This window comes from Pogona vitticeps, chromosome 4 (genome assembly GCF_051106095.1).
Source record: "Pogona vitticeps strain Pit_001003342236 chromosome 4, PviZW2.1, whole genome shotgun sequence".
Classification (NCBI taxonomy): domain Eukaryota; kingdom Metazoa; phylum Chordata; class Lepidosauria; order Squamata; family Agamidae; genus Pogona; species Pogona vitticeps.
The window spans coordinates 62,518,655-62,536,734 of record NC_135786.1 but is presented as its reverse complement, the minus strand read 5'-3'; the positions used below and the strand labels follow the sequence as shown (position 1 = coordinate 62,536,734).

General features: G+C 43.1%; 1 protein-coding gene across 1 annotated transcript; it reads left to right on the top strand.

Moving 5' to 3' along the window:
- Positions 1–294: 294 nt before the first annotated feature.
- UROD (uroporphyrinogen decarboxylase) lies at positions 295–17,504 on the top strand. Its single transcript, XM_020783323.3, has 10 exons — positions 295–447; positions 2,264–2,376; positions 3,771–3,850; positions 9,023–9,085; positions 9,199–9,396; positions 10,549–10,710; positions 13,005–13,142; positions 15,211–15,311; positions 16,360–16,426; positions 17,160–17,504. Exons 1-10 carry the CDS (start codon positions 425–427, stop codon positions 17,322–17,324), a joined length of 1,110 nt encoding a protein of 369 aa, XP_020638982.3. The 5' UTR covers positions 295–424; the 3' UTR covers positions 17,325–17,504.
- The last annotated feature ends 576 nt before the right edge of the window (positions 17,505–18,080 follow it).

Genomic DNA, 18,080 nt, shown 5'->3' with positions numbered 1-18,080 from the left:
CGTTTCCTAGAACTCCGGGAACCATGCATTGCAACGCCTGCCGAAACTTGCCCTTGAGATTAAGCTTCGTAACAGTATAAATTGGGGAAAGAAAACCGTTTTTAGTTGTTGCTATCTTGCTGAGAAACCGCTGGGAGAAACCCTTGTCAACTTTCGGAGACCTTGCAGCAGACCTTAACAGATCCATCTGCCCGAACGAGATCTCTTCTCCCTGTGCTTTTTTTTCCTGTAGGCCTCCTACACTGTGCATTACGGTAGTGCAGTCCCGCTTCTTCCACCCACAGTGGATTCTTCAGGCACCAATCAGGGAAGGTTGGGCAGGTCTCCGGAAGTCAAAAAGGAGGAGTTTTCTTCCTTCCCTGACAGATGGTAGGAGGGGGGGCGGGGAGGAAAGACTGGCGGAGGCGGCATTGGGACGGACAGGATGGAAACGAACGGGCCCGCGTCGTAAGTAGCTGGGGAGGCGAGGGCAAAGTTCATCGGCCCACGTTCGGGAACGTGGGGGAAATCCCCGCAGCCTCGCGGGCAGGGAGCACAGGCTCGGCTGCGCTCTGCTCGTGGAGCGCGAGGGGCAAAGGTCGAGGAGGAAACTCAACATGCATTTATGGAATTGCGTGTAATGCACGTACAGTATGCCAGTAAGCTTGGCGGATCGCCACCCCCACCCCCGCAGCCTTTCCTTCAGGGACTGCGGGAAGAACTGAAGGAACCCAGTCTTTTTTTTCCCCCTTTTCTTTCTTTCTTTCTTTTTTCCTGACCTGAGTTAGAGGGACATGTGGACATTGTGAAGAAGAATCCTGGTAGAGGGGAGAGGTAGTGACCCGGTTAGGAAGTCTACTGGTATCCCAGTCTTGGGGTTTTAGGACTTGGGCTGATCGCTTGTTGCTTGTGCAAGCAGGAGCTACTCAAGAGTAAGCCATCTGTCCTGGATTGAAAGCCTTGTGTTGGAAACAGTACCCAGAGAGAAGAGGTTTCACTTAGTTTTCTGTCTCTTACTGCTAGCTATAGACATGCATAAACACATGGATCTCAAAGTAACATTCAGCTTAGTGGGAATACACTTCTGAATTCATATGTATAAGTCCAGCAGTGTGTAGTTTCTTACATGGATAGGGTTGAACTTGATTAAGAACTATGGCATTCCTGGTTCATTTATCCTGGCAAAATGCACTTCAACTGTTTTGTAATCCCACTACCAAAAGTTGAACACTGTAATATTGCCCCCAGTGGTGAACATTGCATCTGAACAATGGTTTAGAAGGTTTTGTATTGTTCAAGTAGGTCAGGAAACAGTGGCACTTATTTGTATTAATCTGGAATTAAAAGTTGTGATGTTATGCATATCCTGCCATGAGAGTTTAATTATCCTGTGACAGCAACACATAGTGATTTTGCTTTGTCCTTGGAACACGTTCCCTGTGTAGCCCACAACTGTTCTTGCTTGATACTGATAACTTTAATCAGTAACAGTTGATGGGTTTTATTTTCAAGGGGATTTTATTCATTCTAAAAGAGACAGTATTTGTCATTGTGTTCCTTTAAGTTAACTTAAATCTCCAACTGTTGTCTTTGAAAAACTGAAAATTAATCCTTCAAGAAGTAGGGAACCGGAGTCAGATAGGAAAAGGCAGTAAGTATCTTGGTTGTTGTAGCTTCTAGCTGCAATACATAATTATGGAATAGTTGCTACTTTCTTTTGTCCATTGTCATCAACTTAGCATTTGTAGAGAAAGAGAAAATACATCTATTTTCAGCTGGAAGGTTCTTAATGTATACATGTACAAAACACAAGTTCCTCCTAGGGCAAAGCTCTGGACCATTTGGGTACATGATAAAGCAGACAGGAAGTGGATGTCACATGCAGGGCCCATGGCCTGGAAACTTGAGAAGGACTGAGTTTGAGATCACCAGAGAGAAGAGTGCCTAAGAGTATGTACAGAGTACCCTTCCTTCACCATGAAATAACGATGACTTCTGGTGTCACTTCCTGACTAAACTGAACAATATTTTGTACAAGACAATTAGGCAGCCAGTAGAAACCTGATTTCTCCTCCACCCTCATTCCAAAGCAAACTTCCCTCCATAGTTATGTTGCATGGTAAAAACCCTTCACTTTGAATAGTGTTGTTTAGGGTGAAGGAAGAGTGGTAATGTAAAGATACAATCTTTGGAGAGGAACAGTGCTCAACCCATTATATCTTGTGAGCCTGAGACTTTGATGCCTCTACAGTATTTGTGTTAACCCTTGCCTTTCCTTGGTCAGTCCCACAGGGTTCCCTGAACTAAAGAATGATACTTTCCTCCGAGCAGCACGAGGAGAGAAGACAGAATACACCCCAGTTTGGTGCATGAGACAGGCAGGAAGATATCTACCAGGTGAGTGAGGTATCAGAGGACTCGTGATGGTAAGGAATGGGTGGTTGTCCTCTAGATGTTGCGGGGTTTCAGGTTTCATCATTCTTGAATCACTGGGAAAGCTGACTGGTACTGATGGGAGTTCAAATTCCCAAAAATCTGATGTATTGCAGCTTTCCCAGCCTTGTCCTATTGTTACTGGGCACAAATATGGCTATTTTTGGCATTGGGTGACCTTGCAATCAGGAATACTCGGTCTGGTTTGTTCCAGCAAAGTACATTAACCAGAAAACTTGAGAAGAGCGACTTTCTCTGAAAACTGGAAATGGGATATTCTCAAACCAGAATCTTAGTAAGATTCCAAAAGCAGACAGTACACTCTTAGAATCTGGTCTCAAAACAACTTATAAGAAGTTGGAATTCTATCTATAAAGTACTTCAACATAAGAAGACTTCTGCTGGATCAAACCAAAGCCCTATTTGTTTAGCATTCTGCTTCCATGGTGGCCAACCAGAGGACTATAGAAAGACTGCAATAAAAAAAATATTTTGGCCATGAGTGAGTGGAGAGGGGCCTTCCCAGATGCATGCAGTAGTACAGCCCCACTTGTTTTCTCCTTCACTGGGTATTTCAGAGGCATCCTGCCTCTGATATGGAATGCCAGATATAACCATGATGATTGGTAACTACTGATAGTCCTATCCTCTGGGAATGTTTCTGATCCAGGCTATCAGCCATCACAACATCCTGTGGCAGCAAAATCCCATTATTTAATTTTATTCAATGCCCTGTATGTAGAAGTCTTTAGTTGTCTCAAATCTCCCACCATTTCAGCTTCATTGGATGACTCTGTGTTCTAGTATTATATGAGAGAGAGAAGCATTGACAGATGGCATCCTGTGTTTGGTCATTTTCTTCATGAAAGCTCTGTTGATGATTTAGGTTTTTTCCCCCTGTTTCCTTGCCCCAGTTCCTCCATAATATCAGAAATGGGCAGTATCTATCCCAAGGTTGGGAACCATTCCCTTTTTATTATTATTAAAAATTGAGGTGTTTCGAAATGAGAAGTCCTCTTGCATTTGCTAATGACCAAATTATTTTTTTTACTGTTTTTGAGCCATTAATATCTATATATCTATATATCTATATCTATATCTATATCTATATCTATATCTATATCTATATCTATCTATCTATCTATCTATCTATCTATCTATCTATCTATCTATCTATCTATCTATCTATCTATATATATATATATATTCAAAGGTTCTGAGGGACCCAAGAGTGATCAGCAGATGAATTTGGATTCTTGGAGGGTGGGGACTCATGCAGCAGGCAGCCACTTTGCCTACCCTGGTTTGACACTCTTTGAAGGTCATTTAATTTCACTCAGTTGTTTTATATTTTTCAGAGTTCCGTGAGACCCGAGCAGCTCAGGATTTCTTTGCTACTTGTCGATCTCCAGAGACGTGCAGTGAGCTCACATTACAGGTGAGTGAGACCCTCCTGGAAATGAGGAATGTATGAACTTGGTGAAATCTGCAGTTCACCTGCAGAATATTTCTTTACTCGCCGTAGTATAAGGTGGATATAACCCTATCCCTTTTCTGCTCTCTTTGAACCACGTAGTCAACTTAACAGAGATGCTTTTTTAGCCATGAATATCCAGTAATGTCAACTAGGGGTCACCAAATGACATTTGGTTTACATCATTCTTTAAAGCTAAAGTACCAATAGCACTTTTTCATTAAAAGAATTGCATATATTATAACAAAAAGAAATTAAGTTGAATATGAAGAATACAGAGTTAGAGATGTGCTTTTAAAAGAGTAACCAAACAGAATGAATGCAAATGAAATGAAAATACCAAGTTGTCAATCTTGCAGAATGATGGGAGTTGTAGCGCAACTAATCTCAGCGAAGAGGCATAGGAGGATGAAATCTAGCTGCTGAAATTTCACAAGTTCTCAACAGTTTAGCACACCTTCAAACATGCAGTACTCCTAAATTGGTAGCTCCCCATGACTAAATAAATGAAAGCGCCTTCAACAAGAAGAATAAGCTTTTAGTCCTTTAGAGGCAGCTGATACTCATATATTTGTTGTTATGTGTTGTCAAATCACTTCTGATTTATGATGCCTATATGGATGAGAAACTTCAACATGTCAGAACCCTGCTCAGCTCTTGCAACTTTGAGGTCATGGCTTGCTTTATTGAGTCAATCCATTTCCTATTTGTTCTCACTTTTTTCCTGTTGTCTTCAGCTTTTTCCACCACAATTGCCTTTTTTAGTTAATTATATCAAACACCCTTTCTAGCTATGTAACTATACTGATCATGCTAATTAAGTGCATTTGATTTGAAAGCTAAATTACACTGCCATTATAGGTTGCTATTTGGAAAAAGATAATATGACCTTAGATTACAAATTTAGCAAAAGCTATCCATATGAGGGCGTGCAATCAATTGGGTGACTGAGATGAAGCAACAGTACCCCAGATTCACACACACTGTGTTTTGAAAGGCAAAAATACTGCCTTTCTTCCCTATTTGCAACATGCCCCTTGAATCATTCAGCTAGAGGATGAATCCCCATGATTTTAAGAAGTGAGCAATTTTCATTTTCATTCACTAAGATAAACATTCTATCGCTTTGCTATGTAAAGTTAGTCATTAGTACAGCCTATCGAAAATGGTGGGGTTAAAATAAATCACAACTAAAAATCCTCATTGGTGGTGATGGGATTCATGTCTGTAACGTTGGCTGTGTTAGAACCAATACAGAGAGTAGGAAATACAAAAGGTGGCTTCCTCTGCCAACCCTAATCCCCAATTGTGAGTCAAACTACATGAGGCATTGAGCTTGGAATTAAAAGGTAACAGAACATCGGATCTCCAGTGGTGGTATTTCCTCAGAGCTGTGTGCTTGAGCAATCAGACTTGTTATTGAAGCCTTTGTTTACCTTTCAATAGCCAGCCATAAAATAAAGGAAGCTAATTTGCAAAATGTGGGAGATAAGACCACCTCATGCTTGGGCAAACATATCTTTCAGCACTTAAGGAAGCTGGTATTTAGAGCGGTGGTTCCCGACCTGGGGTCCCCAGATGTTCTTGGACTAAAACTCCCAGAAGCCTTGACCGCTAGCTGTGATGCTGAGGACTTCTGAGAGGTGCAGTCCAGCAACATCTGGAGATTGTCAAGGTTATGATCCACTGATGTAGTTAGATCCTCACAATACTATGAGTTGGGGTTTGTGCATTCCCTCTTCTCTACACATTTGGTTGTATGTGCTTCCCGCCGAGTATGTTCAGCTCACCTGTATATTCACTGGTATTCGACAGGTGTTTTTTTTTGGGGGGGAGGTGCTGTAGATTTTTCCTTTTCCTTTATTTTACCAAGTCACTACTTGCTGTGTACTTAAGGAGTGCCTTGAATAGGCAGAAATGTCTAACCTATTTTGAGGTAGCTCAGTTCTACTTTCAAAAAAAAAGGGAACTGAAATGACTCACGTTAACTGTTAGAAGGAAAGAAAATTGTAAGTTAAACTGCTTGTACTTAGGATTTAAATTGTGTCTGGCATAAATTTTCATCATCTAAAAATCCATTCCATCCAATGCACTCAGCCACAGTCTGTAAAACCTTCCCCCAAAAGGAATTCTCTGCTGCTTAGGATTAAAAAATACCTTTTTTTGTATAGGTAATAACCCTCTGGAAATGGGTACATATTAACAAACTGCTGTTTCAGAACTGATGTGTTTGGTACCCTAAAAGTGTTTGCAGATGTTGAATGCAGAACAACATAAGCCCTGAGGCACTCATTTTCTCCAACGTATTGTTTTCTTCTGTTCATCTGTTTAGTATGTTTTTCTTCTGTTCTTTTATAAAACTTCCTCTGCTCTACTCTGATTTATATGTGTCCGTCTTGGATGTCTTCCTTTCTTCTTTAGTATTTACTCAATTCTTTATTGTTGCACTTACATGTCATCTGTATTTTTTTTTAATATTCTTTTTAAAAATGTGTTTTCATGTATTTCTATCAGGGCTATTTTAGTAATGGATATTAACTTTTTTTCCATACAGCTTTATCTTGCCCTTTGAAAAATGTATTAATGGTTTGAATGTTCTTTTTCTTTGTCTGTAAAAAATTGTATGTGTTACTGACAGCTTTGGAATTTCTTTCTCCTGCTTTTTTATGTTGTGTTTATGCAGTGTTTCCTTCTGTTTTCTCTCACCTCATTATACTGCATGTCAGTATTTCCTCTGCTGTTTATTGTGTATCTGTCAGCATAGATTTAAACATTACTTCAGTCTGTTATTAAAATGTTGATGATATAAATATATATATGTATCCTCTGGTTTCCTTTCCATGCACATTTCCCTTGCTCTGTTTTGGACAGTCATTAATGACTTGACGTGATTTGAACTACATGTATTTTTGGAGAATTGCAGTTGCTTTAAATATGGATTTCTAACTGACTGTTTTGAATATCACCCTGTTTTGGTATATATGACTGGTTTTTTACCTATTTTAACATTGAAAGAAATGATTTGCTGTCCTGTTAACAGTTCTTGTCCGAGATACTTAGCTGTTTTGCAGTCACATTTAAATCTTTTATTCCTTTTCCTATCAGTTAAAACAGTCTAACTCAGAAACCTTTCCTGCATTCTTACAGCAGTCAGTGGTTTCTTTTCTTTCTCTTCATTATGGGGCATCAGAACAAGGTGGGAAGGGGCAACATTGCTCACCAAGGGATCTGAAGAGCGATTCCTCCATATACAGTATTTTTTTAAGCTGTGGGAAATATGGGCCAGAATCTTACTGCCAATTCATCTTGCATAAGATTACAGTGGTGCCTCTCAAGATGAATGTAATTTGTTCTGCGAGAAGCACTGTCTTGCGAAAAAATTGTCTTGCGAAAAGCGGCTTCCCATAGGAATGCATTGCAATGCATTCCTATGGGAACCTCGCAAGACAAATGAAATTTTTTCGTCTTGCGAGGCATCGGTCTCGGGGGGGAAAAATCGTCTTGCAAAGCACGGCCATAGAAGAAGTCGTCTTGCGATGCACTATAACAATCACAAAAAACATTTGTCTTGCAGTTTTTTTGTCCCACAAGGCATTCGTCTTGCGAGGCACGACTGTAATTGCGTATGTCTTGGTGGCAAATTGCTGCTCATTAAGAAGGTACTGCTCGCATCCTTGGGTTGCATGCCTGGGTTCCAATTTTATGGTAAATCAACACTAAAATCTGGCTACTGACCCTTAGCAGCTTGAAGAATCCTGCATATTTGTATGCAGACAATTGAGACAGGAAACACACACTGTCAGGCACATGTCCCTGGGCCCAGTTACTGCTGCCCAGGCTAAGAGGAAACTAGCCAGCTCAACATCCAATATGTAAAGGCTTCATACACATACTTAATAGAAACTTGAGTAGTAATATCCTTGGCAAATGAGAGCCTCTGGGGGACCAAAAGGGCTCTCCTACAGTCCAGCCTTCTGACACAATATTTGTTGTTGTTCAGTCATTAAGTCATGTCCGACTCTTTGTGACCCCATGGACCAGAGTACGACAGGCCCTCCTGTCTTCCACTGCCTCCCGGAGTTGGGTCAAATTCATGTTGGTCGCTTCGATGACACTGTCCAACCATCTCATTCTCTGTCATCCCCTTCTCCTCTTGCCCTCATACTTTCCCAACATCAGGGTCTTTTCAAAGGAGATTTCTCTTTTCTGACACAATACAGTGGTGCCTCGCTTAACGAGCGCACCGCATAACGACGAAATCGCATAGCGATCCGTTTTTTCGGATCGCTAATGCGATCGCTTAACGTTTTTTAAATAGGGCTAAATTCGCTTTGCGAAGACCGGTAAGCGTTTCGCTTACCGATCTTCGCAAAACGAAGCCCGCCGATCAGCTGTTCGGTGGCCAAAATGGCCGCCGGAAGCCCGGAAATGGCCCAAAATGGCCACGCGCAGCGTTTTAGCGCCCTCGTTAAGTGAGGCGAGGGCGCGAAAATGGCTGCCGGCCATTACGAAGCTTTGCTGAACGGTGAGTATTTGGCCCATTTGGAACGTATTAAACCATGTTTAATGCATTCCAATGGAAATCCCTGCCCCGTTCAATGATGCTTCAGCATAGCGAAGGTTAATCCAGAACGGATTAACCTCGCTATGCGAGGCACCACTGTATATTTATAGGCAAACACTATATGAGGCAGCAGAGAATATGCTAACACTACGTATATGAGGCACTGTAGCTCAAAAAAGCCAGGCTGGCAATGTGGGGTCAGATGACTTTCCGCTGGGATGGAGAAGACTACATACAGGATGGCAGCTGTTCGGTCTCTGCGTGGAATCCTATTCACAATTGCCCTCTTTGAATTTGGAGTCTTCAGTCATATGCCATCTTTTTTAAATACTTGTCTTCATCATGAAGAGCAGAGCCTAGAAAAATTGCTTTCTTCTCCCTTCAAAATCTAGACTCCACTGATCAGCACCAGGTTTGGGGTAAGGTGGGGGAATTCCTAGGAATTACAATTTAAATAAGTTGCATTTCTAGGCTCCAGTTATAAGCATTAGTTGCCGGATTTTTGTAACTAGAATGCGGTACTAGCAAATATTGTGTATAGTCCATTGTTATTTTTTTCCTTCCCCTTCCAGCCTTTAAGACGCTTTCCTTTTGATGCTGCCATCATCTTCTCGGACATCTTGGTGGTGCCCCAGGTAGGAGATGCCAGGGTGAGGGAGGTTATCATGTAGAGACCCTTAGCCTGTTGACTCCTTTTGGAGGCCCGCTCTTTAACTACGGTGGATCTCCCACACTGTATCCTTTCCAGGCCCTGGGCATGGAGGTGGTGATGGTGCCTGGCAAAGGACCTACTTTCCCAGACCCACTAAAGGAGGTGGAGGACCTGCTCAAACTTCGACAGAAGGTGGATGTAGCCACAGAACTGGGCTACGTCTTCCAGGCCATCACTCTGACACGGCACAAATTGGAGGGGAAGGTGCCTCTAATTGGCTTCTCTGGCGCCCCGGTGAGTACCAATTCTTTGGAAATATATGTCGCACAGTCTTCTCTCTGAATCTTCCAGTGATGAGACCAAAGGCAAATGGGGCATATTGTCCACCTGTTTTGCTGCGTGATCCAAGCTGGGTTTTGTATTTGATGGACTTACAGCTGCAGCATTTGACAGACTCTCTGTGGGGGCACATAACTTACAGACTGGTATCTTCTGTGGACTTCTTTAATAAAGCAAAGTAAAGCATGCTTCTTATATGCTATGCCATAGCACTTAAATCATTCTCTGGGTGGTTTGCATTTAATTATACAGGCCACACATTACCCCTTGTTGTGAGCTGGTCACTCAATTTACTGACCTCAGAAGGATCAAGGCTGATTCAACTTTGAGCCAGCTACCTGAGCCCATCAGGATCGGACCCAGGTCATGAGTAATCTTGACTGCAGCAATGTGGTTTAAACACTGCATCACCAAGTCTCCTGTAAAGCTGTCATACCCCAGACTCCAGGCCCTCATACCTGCTCATCCATCACCTTCATAAGTTGATCTTTGTGGGACCTGTGGGTGGCTTGTTACTGAGGTACAGCTTTGACAGGGGCATTTTTATAGTCTGTGCTAAACATAGAAGCCAAATAGTCACCGTCTTTCACGTATATATTTTTTAAAATGTCACATATCAAAATTTGAATCACAATTCTGAACATATATGTTTGGCAGGTTAAGTTGTTCAAAGGGGAACTAATGAGCAGTAAGCGCATATGTTGGTGGTTCTTGCTGATTTTTTGGTGAATGGGATACACAACTGGGCAGCTTTGTAAAGAGAGAAAGAAATCAAGACCCTGGTTTTCAGCAATGCAGTGGGGTTGAGTGGCTTGATTTCAACCTGATTATGTAACTTTTTTGGAGCAGAGCTGCATCTTTCTTTCTACAAGGTCAGTTCGGAGTTTAGACAAACTGACTAGGATTGGGAATTGTGGTCCAAAATGTAACTTTTTTCAGGCAAGAAGTTAGCCAGGCTAACTGGCAGAATTTGGGGAATTATAATCCCTCAAAATATTTTTTTCTCATTTTGATTCCATTTGCTCATAAAGCCGATATGGGCATGATGGGCATTGGAACTTTGTATTCATGTCTGCCTTCCTTTGCTGCTTCTTATCTGCCCTCTAGTGGACACTAATGTCCTACATGATCGAAGGTGGTGGCTCCAACACAATGGCCAAAGCCAAGGCCTGGCTCTACCGGCATCCTGAGGCAAGCCATCGTCTGCTCACATTACTGACTGATGTAATTGTGGATTACCTGGTGGGTCAGGTGGCTGCAGGTGCTCAGGTGAGTAGGAGAAGAAGCTGCAATCATTCAATTTGGAAGGTACCACATGTCTCCTTTCCCTCCAAGCTTGTAGGCTTTTGTATAGATTGAATAGGTTTGCCCTTCCTTTCTCGCTTGGAGGTATCTCTTGGGGATGGTAAAGGATGGTGCCAAGTGGGCAGGTATAGGATTGTGCTGCCAGTCATGGACTATAGCCTTTAATACAGAAACAGGTAGATACATACATACATACATACATACATACATACATACATACATACATACATACATACATACATACATACATACATACATACATACATACATACATACATACATACATACATACATACATACATACATACATACATACATACATACATACATACATATTTTCCGGATTGAATCCCCAGAATTGCCCTGCACAAAGCCTCTAGCCGTGTGATCCTGGAAGTTCTAGTTCCAAAAAGCTAACTTTCCTAAGCTCTGCTAGTTCTGCCCCATCCTGGTTTCCTTTCATTTAGCAATGAAGTAAAAATTGTCAGTGCACACAACAAAACCTTCACACTGTAAGGTCATGAGTATATCCTGTGTGCAGATTAGATCCTTGTTCTTGCTTTTTATCGAATGCGTCGGAGATGAGAGTAAGACAAATGTGATCCTTGCCCTGTTTACCCATTTCGGCTGAATTGTGGTTTGCATTGTGAGAAGAGGGCTCAGCTAGTTTCCTTAACTTGACACAGTTGTGTCTTACAAGAAAACTTTCAGTTTTATTTTACTTTACTAATTTATATACTTGCCATTTATATAAAACAATGTAAAATGATGATAATAATAATAAAATAAGAACTTCAAGCTGACATTCAGAAACAAACCTCTTTTGATAGGGTTGACTTCCAGGTAGGTGTGTTGAGCATAGCAGCCGAGGACAATTTAAATGTTCTCCCATTTTAAGAACTCTTGATTATTTACAGGTGTTTCTTATCCTTTGCTTATCTATTCTAGTTAAGCGTCATCTAGAATAGTGGTCCCCAACCTTTTCTGAGTTGTTGGGGGGTCTGTTCGTGGAGGGGTGGTGTGTGCTCAGGCGCATGTGTGAAGGGGCAGAGCGTGCTCATGCACATGCGCTAAGGGGCGGAGCGTGCTCACGGAGGGGCGGAGCACGCTCACACATGCGGAAAGAGGTGGGGTGTGCTCACAGAGGGGAGCGGCACCTGTGCATGCAGGTGGCGGGCCGTGCGTGCGGGGCGGAGCGCGTACAGGGGGCGGAGCTCTATCTCCACTGCCCAGTCTTGCCATAGCCACGGACCGGGGGTTGGGGACCCCTGATCTAGAGCAGAGGTCCCCAATCGTTTTGGGACCGCAGACCGGCTGAGCCTCTGAGGAAGGTGGGGCATGCGCAAAGTGGTGGGGGAGCATGCATGCCAGCGCTGGCATGAGCGCTCCCCCACCTCTTCGTACATGCGCAGGAGCACCCGCGTGCCTGCCCACCCCTGCACTCGGATGTATGCGTGAAGGGATGGAGCAGTGCTCACGCTGGTGCTGGCATGCCCGTGTGTGCGCACGCAAAGCAGGTATGGGGAAGGGAATTCCTTTGGGGGGCGGGTGGTCTGTCTTCACGACCTGGTCCGGCTCAGGCCACGGACTGGTACAGGGCCGCAGACCGGGGGTTGACGACCTCTGATCTAGAGTACTGTGCCCAATTCTGGACACCACACTTTAAAAAGGATGCCAGCAAACTGGAGCAAGTTCAGAGGAGGGCAATAAGGATGATCATGGGACTGGAAGACAAACCCTATGAAGAAAAAGTGATGAGAAAAAATCTGACTGAGGAGGGATTTGATAGCACTTTTCAAATACCTGAAAAGCTGTCATACAGAGGAGGGGCAGGATCTGTTCTCAGTCATCCCAGAGTGCAGGACATGTAACACTGGGCTCAAACTAAAGGAAGCCATATTTAGACTGAATATCAGGAAGAACCTCATAATTGTTAGAGCAGTATGGCAATGGAACCAATTATTTGGGAGGTGGTGAGGTTGTTCCAACACTGGAGGCATTTAAGAGAAAATTGGACAGCCATCTGTCAGATCTGCTTTGACTTGGATTCCTGCATTGAGCAGGGGGTTGGACTTGATGGCCTTTATAGGGACCTTCCAACTTAGTTATTCTATGCTTCTGTGATCCTGCAGCAGGAAATATGGGACTGGGGGAAAATGCATTGCTCCTTTAGGCAAGGGTTGTGGAAGATACTTCTTGGAGGAGAATGGAAGGTAGGAAGCAATACCAGATCCTTGTATGTCTCTGTCTTTTGGCAGGCTCTTCAGCTTTTTGAGTCCCACGCAGGACACCTAGGTCCCGAGCTGTTTGCAGACTTCTCCCTTCCATTCATCCAGTCCATTGTAAAACGAGTGAAGAGTAAGCTACAGGAGGATGCCCTGCCTGTGGTGCCCATGGTAAGAGTGGTCCGGTGGGCCAGATAGGCGGGGTATAAATTAAATAAATAAATAAAAATAAATAAATCTCTTTGCCTTTCTTGTGGAATTTTCTTGGCATCAGCTGGATTTCTGAGCCCATCCTGTCTGGAAGCACCATGTTCTGTTTATCCTAAATTAAAATATAAAAAAGGGGGATCTTGCATGAGCCACCACTGAAACCCACTCTATCTTTCCATATTGAGTATTGGGATACAGGGCCATTGAATGATACCTTCCAGAAGAAACACAGATAGGGTAGGGAGGGTGATGGTTAGGTGTGAACACAAGAAGAACTGTGCTGAAGCAGACTAAAGACCTTTTTGGTCCTGCTTTCTGTTCCTACAGTTGCCCAAACAATGAGTATTCAGAAGTATATCTTGCTTCTGATACAGTGGTGCCTCGCTTAACGATTGCCTCGTTTAGCGATGAATTCGCATAACGATGTGTTTTTTTAGAAAATAATATGCCCCGTATAACGATGTTTCCTATGGGTGATTTTCGCTTAGCGAAGTTTGGGACCATGCTTCGCATAACGAATGCGATTTTAGGTCCCCTGCTTCACTTAACGATGTTTTTTTTTCAATTAAAAAAGTGTCTTAGAAGGGTCAAAAACGGTTCTAAATGCTTGGATTCGTTAGAGGACCCCCTAAGTCATGTGCAAACTTGATTTGGCTTTGATCTGACTTTTCGTTAATTTATGGTTAATTTTTTTTTTCGGCCCATAGGAACCAATGGACCTGTCAAAATCTGACAGCTCCATGCTTTCCTATGGGGGAGAAAACAATTCGCCATAAATTAACGAAAGTTCAGATCAAAGCCAAATCAGGTTTGCACACGACTTAGGGGGTCCTCTAACGAATCCAAGCATTTAGAACAGTTGCTGAGTCTTCATTAATTTTTTGTGAATTTTTTCTTCCTCCATAGGAAATAATGGAGCTGTCAGATTTTGACAGCTGTCAAAAGTTGGGGGGAAAAATTCACCATAAATTAACGAAAAGTCAGATCTAAGCCAAATTACATTTGCACCCGTTTTAGAAGGTGCAGAAGCTATTCCAAGCATTTAAAACCATTTTTGCCCCTTGTATGACACATTTAAAATTGCAAAAATTGACTTCGCAAAGCCATTGAAATGTATTGAGTCAGCTTCAATACATTCCAATGGAGGAAACATTGTTTCGCTTAGCAATGTTTCCTATGGGTTTTTTCGCTTAACGACGGCAATCCGTTCCAATTGGAACGGATTAACCGGTTTCCAATGCATTTCTATGGGAAATGGTGTTTCGCATAGCGATGGTTTCACATAGCGATGTTTTTTTGGAACGAATTAACATCGCTATGCGAGGCACCACTGTAATTGAATTAATATAGAGTCATCATCGTGACTATTAGCTATATAGCCTTCTCCTCCAGGTGTGCAGGAGAATATATGTATGGGTATCTTCTTTAATGCTCATATCACTTTCAGCAGTAGAAATGATGATGAAGGTGCTCTTCCCTTTGCCACACCCCTGCTGCGAGAACTGAGAAGTTAGAGGTCTCTGCCTTACAACCTATGATGAACAGAGGAAGTGGGCTGCTGGTCTTAACATGCTAAAATATGTAACCTTCCCTTACCTGAGTGCCTTCAGTCACTGGCATGGGGCTTCTGCATGACTGGCAGCTCTTTGATTAACAAGTTGGTAGGCAGATTCCAATCCACATCAGCAGAGTTGAAATCTGAGACCTAGCACTTCTGAACTGAGCTACAGCCCCCATTTTGAGACGCCTGCCCCCCCTAAGCTCTGATGTTGTTGTGTGTTTTTTTAATACCATCTGCCCAGCCTGATGAAGATCTGTATAGACTGAAAGATCATTTCTATTTGTAATTTTTTAGTGGTCTGTTAGGGCTAGTGTTATGCATTTGAGCCACTGTTTTCGAATTTTATCAGGCTAGAGTTTTGTTTTGTTTTAAACGATGAACTGGAGTTCAGTAGCTCCAAATGCAAGCAGCCCACCTGTGCTCAATGTTGTCCTGCTTGGTTTTGTTTTTCTTTCTCTTCCCTCCCAGATTATTTTTGCCAAAGATGCACATTATGCCCTGGAGGACTTGGCACAATCTGGATATGAAGTGGTAGGCCTGGACTGGACCATCCGACCTGAGGATGCTCGGTGAGAAATCATCTTGAGCTTGGGGATTACAGAAGGGTTATTGTGGGTTTCCTAGATCCTTTTCTCACTTGCCCAGTTTTGTTCTTGGCCCAATTAATACAGTTCACGGATGCCAAGGGAATAATCAGTCCAGACAACCAGATATGGGAATGTCGAAGCAACCAGCACCATTTCCAATCCATTCATTTTACCAAGCAGCTATATATGTGTGTCTATGTAGATTGCACCTCCACTGGGTGATTTGTAGGACAGCGTTTGTTAGACCAGTGGTTCTTAACCTCGGCTTACTCAGATGTTTTTGAACTGCAACTCCCAGAAATCCCAGCCAGCACAGCTGGTGCTGAAGGCTTCTGGGAGTTGCAGTCCAAAAACACCTGAGTAACCCAAGGTTAAGAACCACTGTGTTAGACCTGTGGCCCTCCAGATGTTGCTGAGCTCTAGTTCCCACTAATCCCAACCAGCAAATCAGTGGTGTACTGTGGTGGGGAATAGCAGTTCATCAACATCTGGAGGGCAAAAGTTCCCCAGCCCTCCTCTAGGAAGAGCTAAATCCTGCTGAAAAGTGAATGCAGAAGAATAAAGCCATAGTTATTATTATCTAGGAGCTAGAGCTTGGGGAAGTTCAGTGTCAAAGATAAATGACTGAGATGCCTCCTTTGAAAAGACATCACTCTCCCAAGAGAATTGAGTTAGAATGAGATTATATAGCAAATAAGGCAAAAGCATCCTTTTGCCCTGGCTTTAGGGAACCAGCTTTGTCTAATGATTTAGAAGCAGATGGGAGTGGAATAATGATTTTGTTCTGTGCCTGAATAACAGACACTTTGAATTCTCATGTGGGTTGCCATTTACACTCACCTAGACCTACATGGCAACCCATATGTTATAGGTAGTTCTTGCTGACTCACATTACTTTAATGCAGAGGGATTTATTCATAGTTGTTGTTTTTTTTTTGCCACACATGGTACATTGATTTCTACAAAGCAGCTATGCCTTTCATAAGTGCTCTTCCTCCACCTCCTGCTGAAAGAATGTGTTTTGTTTCAGCCAGCGGACAGGAAAAGGCATTACCTTACAAGGGAATTTGGATCCATGTGCTCTCTATGCACCAAAGGTAAAGATGCTGGTGCCAGAGGCCTGAAGGACTCTGCGCCCTTCAGCAAACTGTGTTGTTTTCTTTTCGCTTCAGCATGGTGAAGAGCATAAGACAGCCACCTGAGTTTCTGCCAGCTGCAGGATGTTAAGAAAGCTGGCAAGCCACTTAAGGCTTGGCTTAAGTCTCTTGCTACTCATTGTATGTCTAAATACCTCCTTTAGTTGCAAGTGAAACCTGGCTGAACTGATTGGTGAAGGTAAAGGGGATGATGTTATTAATGGTTCTTTCCGTGGGTCACATGATATGCTAGTCTTAGTTTTACAGCTGAGAGCCTCTGTGGGCTTGCCCATGCCCTACCCCCCATCACCCCCTTTCCGTGGCTTGCTGAATCAGGACAGTGGGCTGTTCAGATGGGGCAAACTGGGGTCAACACTCAACAGTAACACAAACTGCCTCCAGTGGATAGATGCACATATTTGCAGGTGGACGGTGAAACATAGTTGGCTTCAACTCTATTTATCCAAGACAGACAGGGAACAGTTTGGTGAGCAGAACAAATGTTTGTGGGTATGCTTCTAGTTAACACATTATTTTGAGGACTGCAGTTGTACCATTTGGGTTAAGCCTCTCTGTCAAGCCCCAACACTTCCCCAATAGAAGCCTTTCTGAAGATGGCAGTTGCGGGGTGGGGGTGAGGTGGAATCTAACCTTCAGCTGCCATGCATGGTAATTATTTTTTTGCTTTTGTTAGGAAAAGATTGGGGACCTGGTGAAGAAGATGTTGGAAGGCTTTGGCTCCCAGTGCTATATTGCCAACCTGGGCCATGGCCTTTACCCTGACATGAACCCAGAACATGTGGGTGCCTTTGTGGATGCGGTGCATAAGCACTCTCGCCACCTCAGCAAATCTTGCTAAAGTTTGGGGGATTGGGCCCCAGGTTGGATGGTGCACAATGCACTGAACAAGCTGTACCAAAGGACTTCACAGGGAAAGCCTATTTTTGCAATGGTTGTGAAGCCAGGCCTCTGGGAAATGGAAAAAGGAGGACTGTGTAAGTTTTCAATGGCCCACAATTAAAGTCTGGCTGCCCACTCATATTGGCCCCGTGCTTTGGTGGGCAGATGGTAAAGGAAGATTTTGAGGAATGTGAAGTCTGCACTGCCTTCAGCATGGAATGTATGACCCAGTGTTTTCCTACAGGATATTAATGAGAAGTGACTACTTTTTACTGGTACCATCCACTCGTGCAGCATATACATGCAGTCCCTAACATTCATACCACCTTATTCCCATCATCGAGTACAGCAATCTCTGCCTCAAACCCATATGCTGGTCCCTAATGAATTAGTTGCCTAATGGTAATTCAGTGCCTCATTGACTCAGTGGGTCTACTGTGATTGTGAATTACAACTGGATTTAGGACAGGATTTTTGGCTGTTAGTATCTGTGAGTGACGAGTGATGCTATCTTGCGGTGGAAAATCGGTACAAGGTCAAGATGTCTGAAGCAAGAGGAGGACTGAAAGGAGAGACATCATTGTGCATGTCATGCCCACTATGCCCTAGCCTTCTCTGATCCATATTTCCTCCGCACGCACACCCATGCAGTAAATCTGCAAGATGAACATACTCTTGTCTGGGTGAGAAGTTAATGTGCTCCCTGTAGCTTATA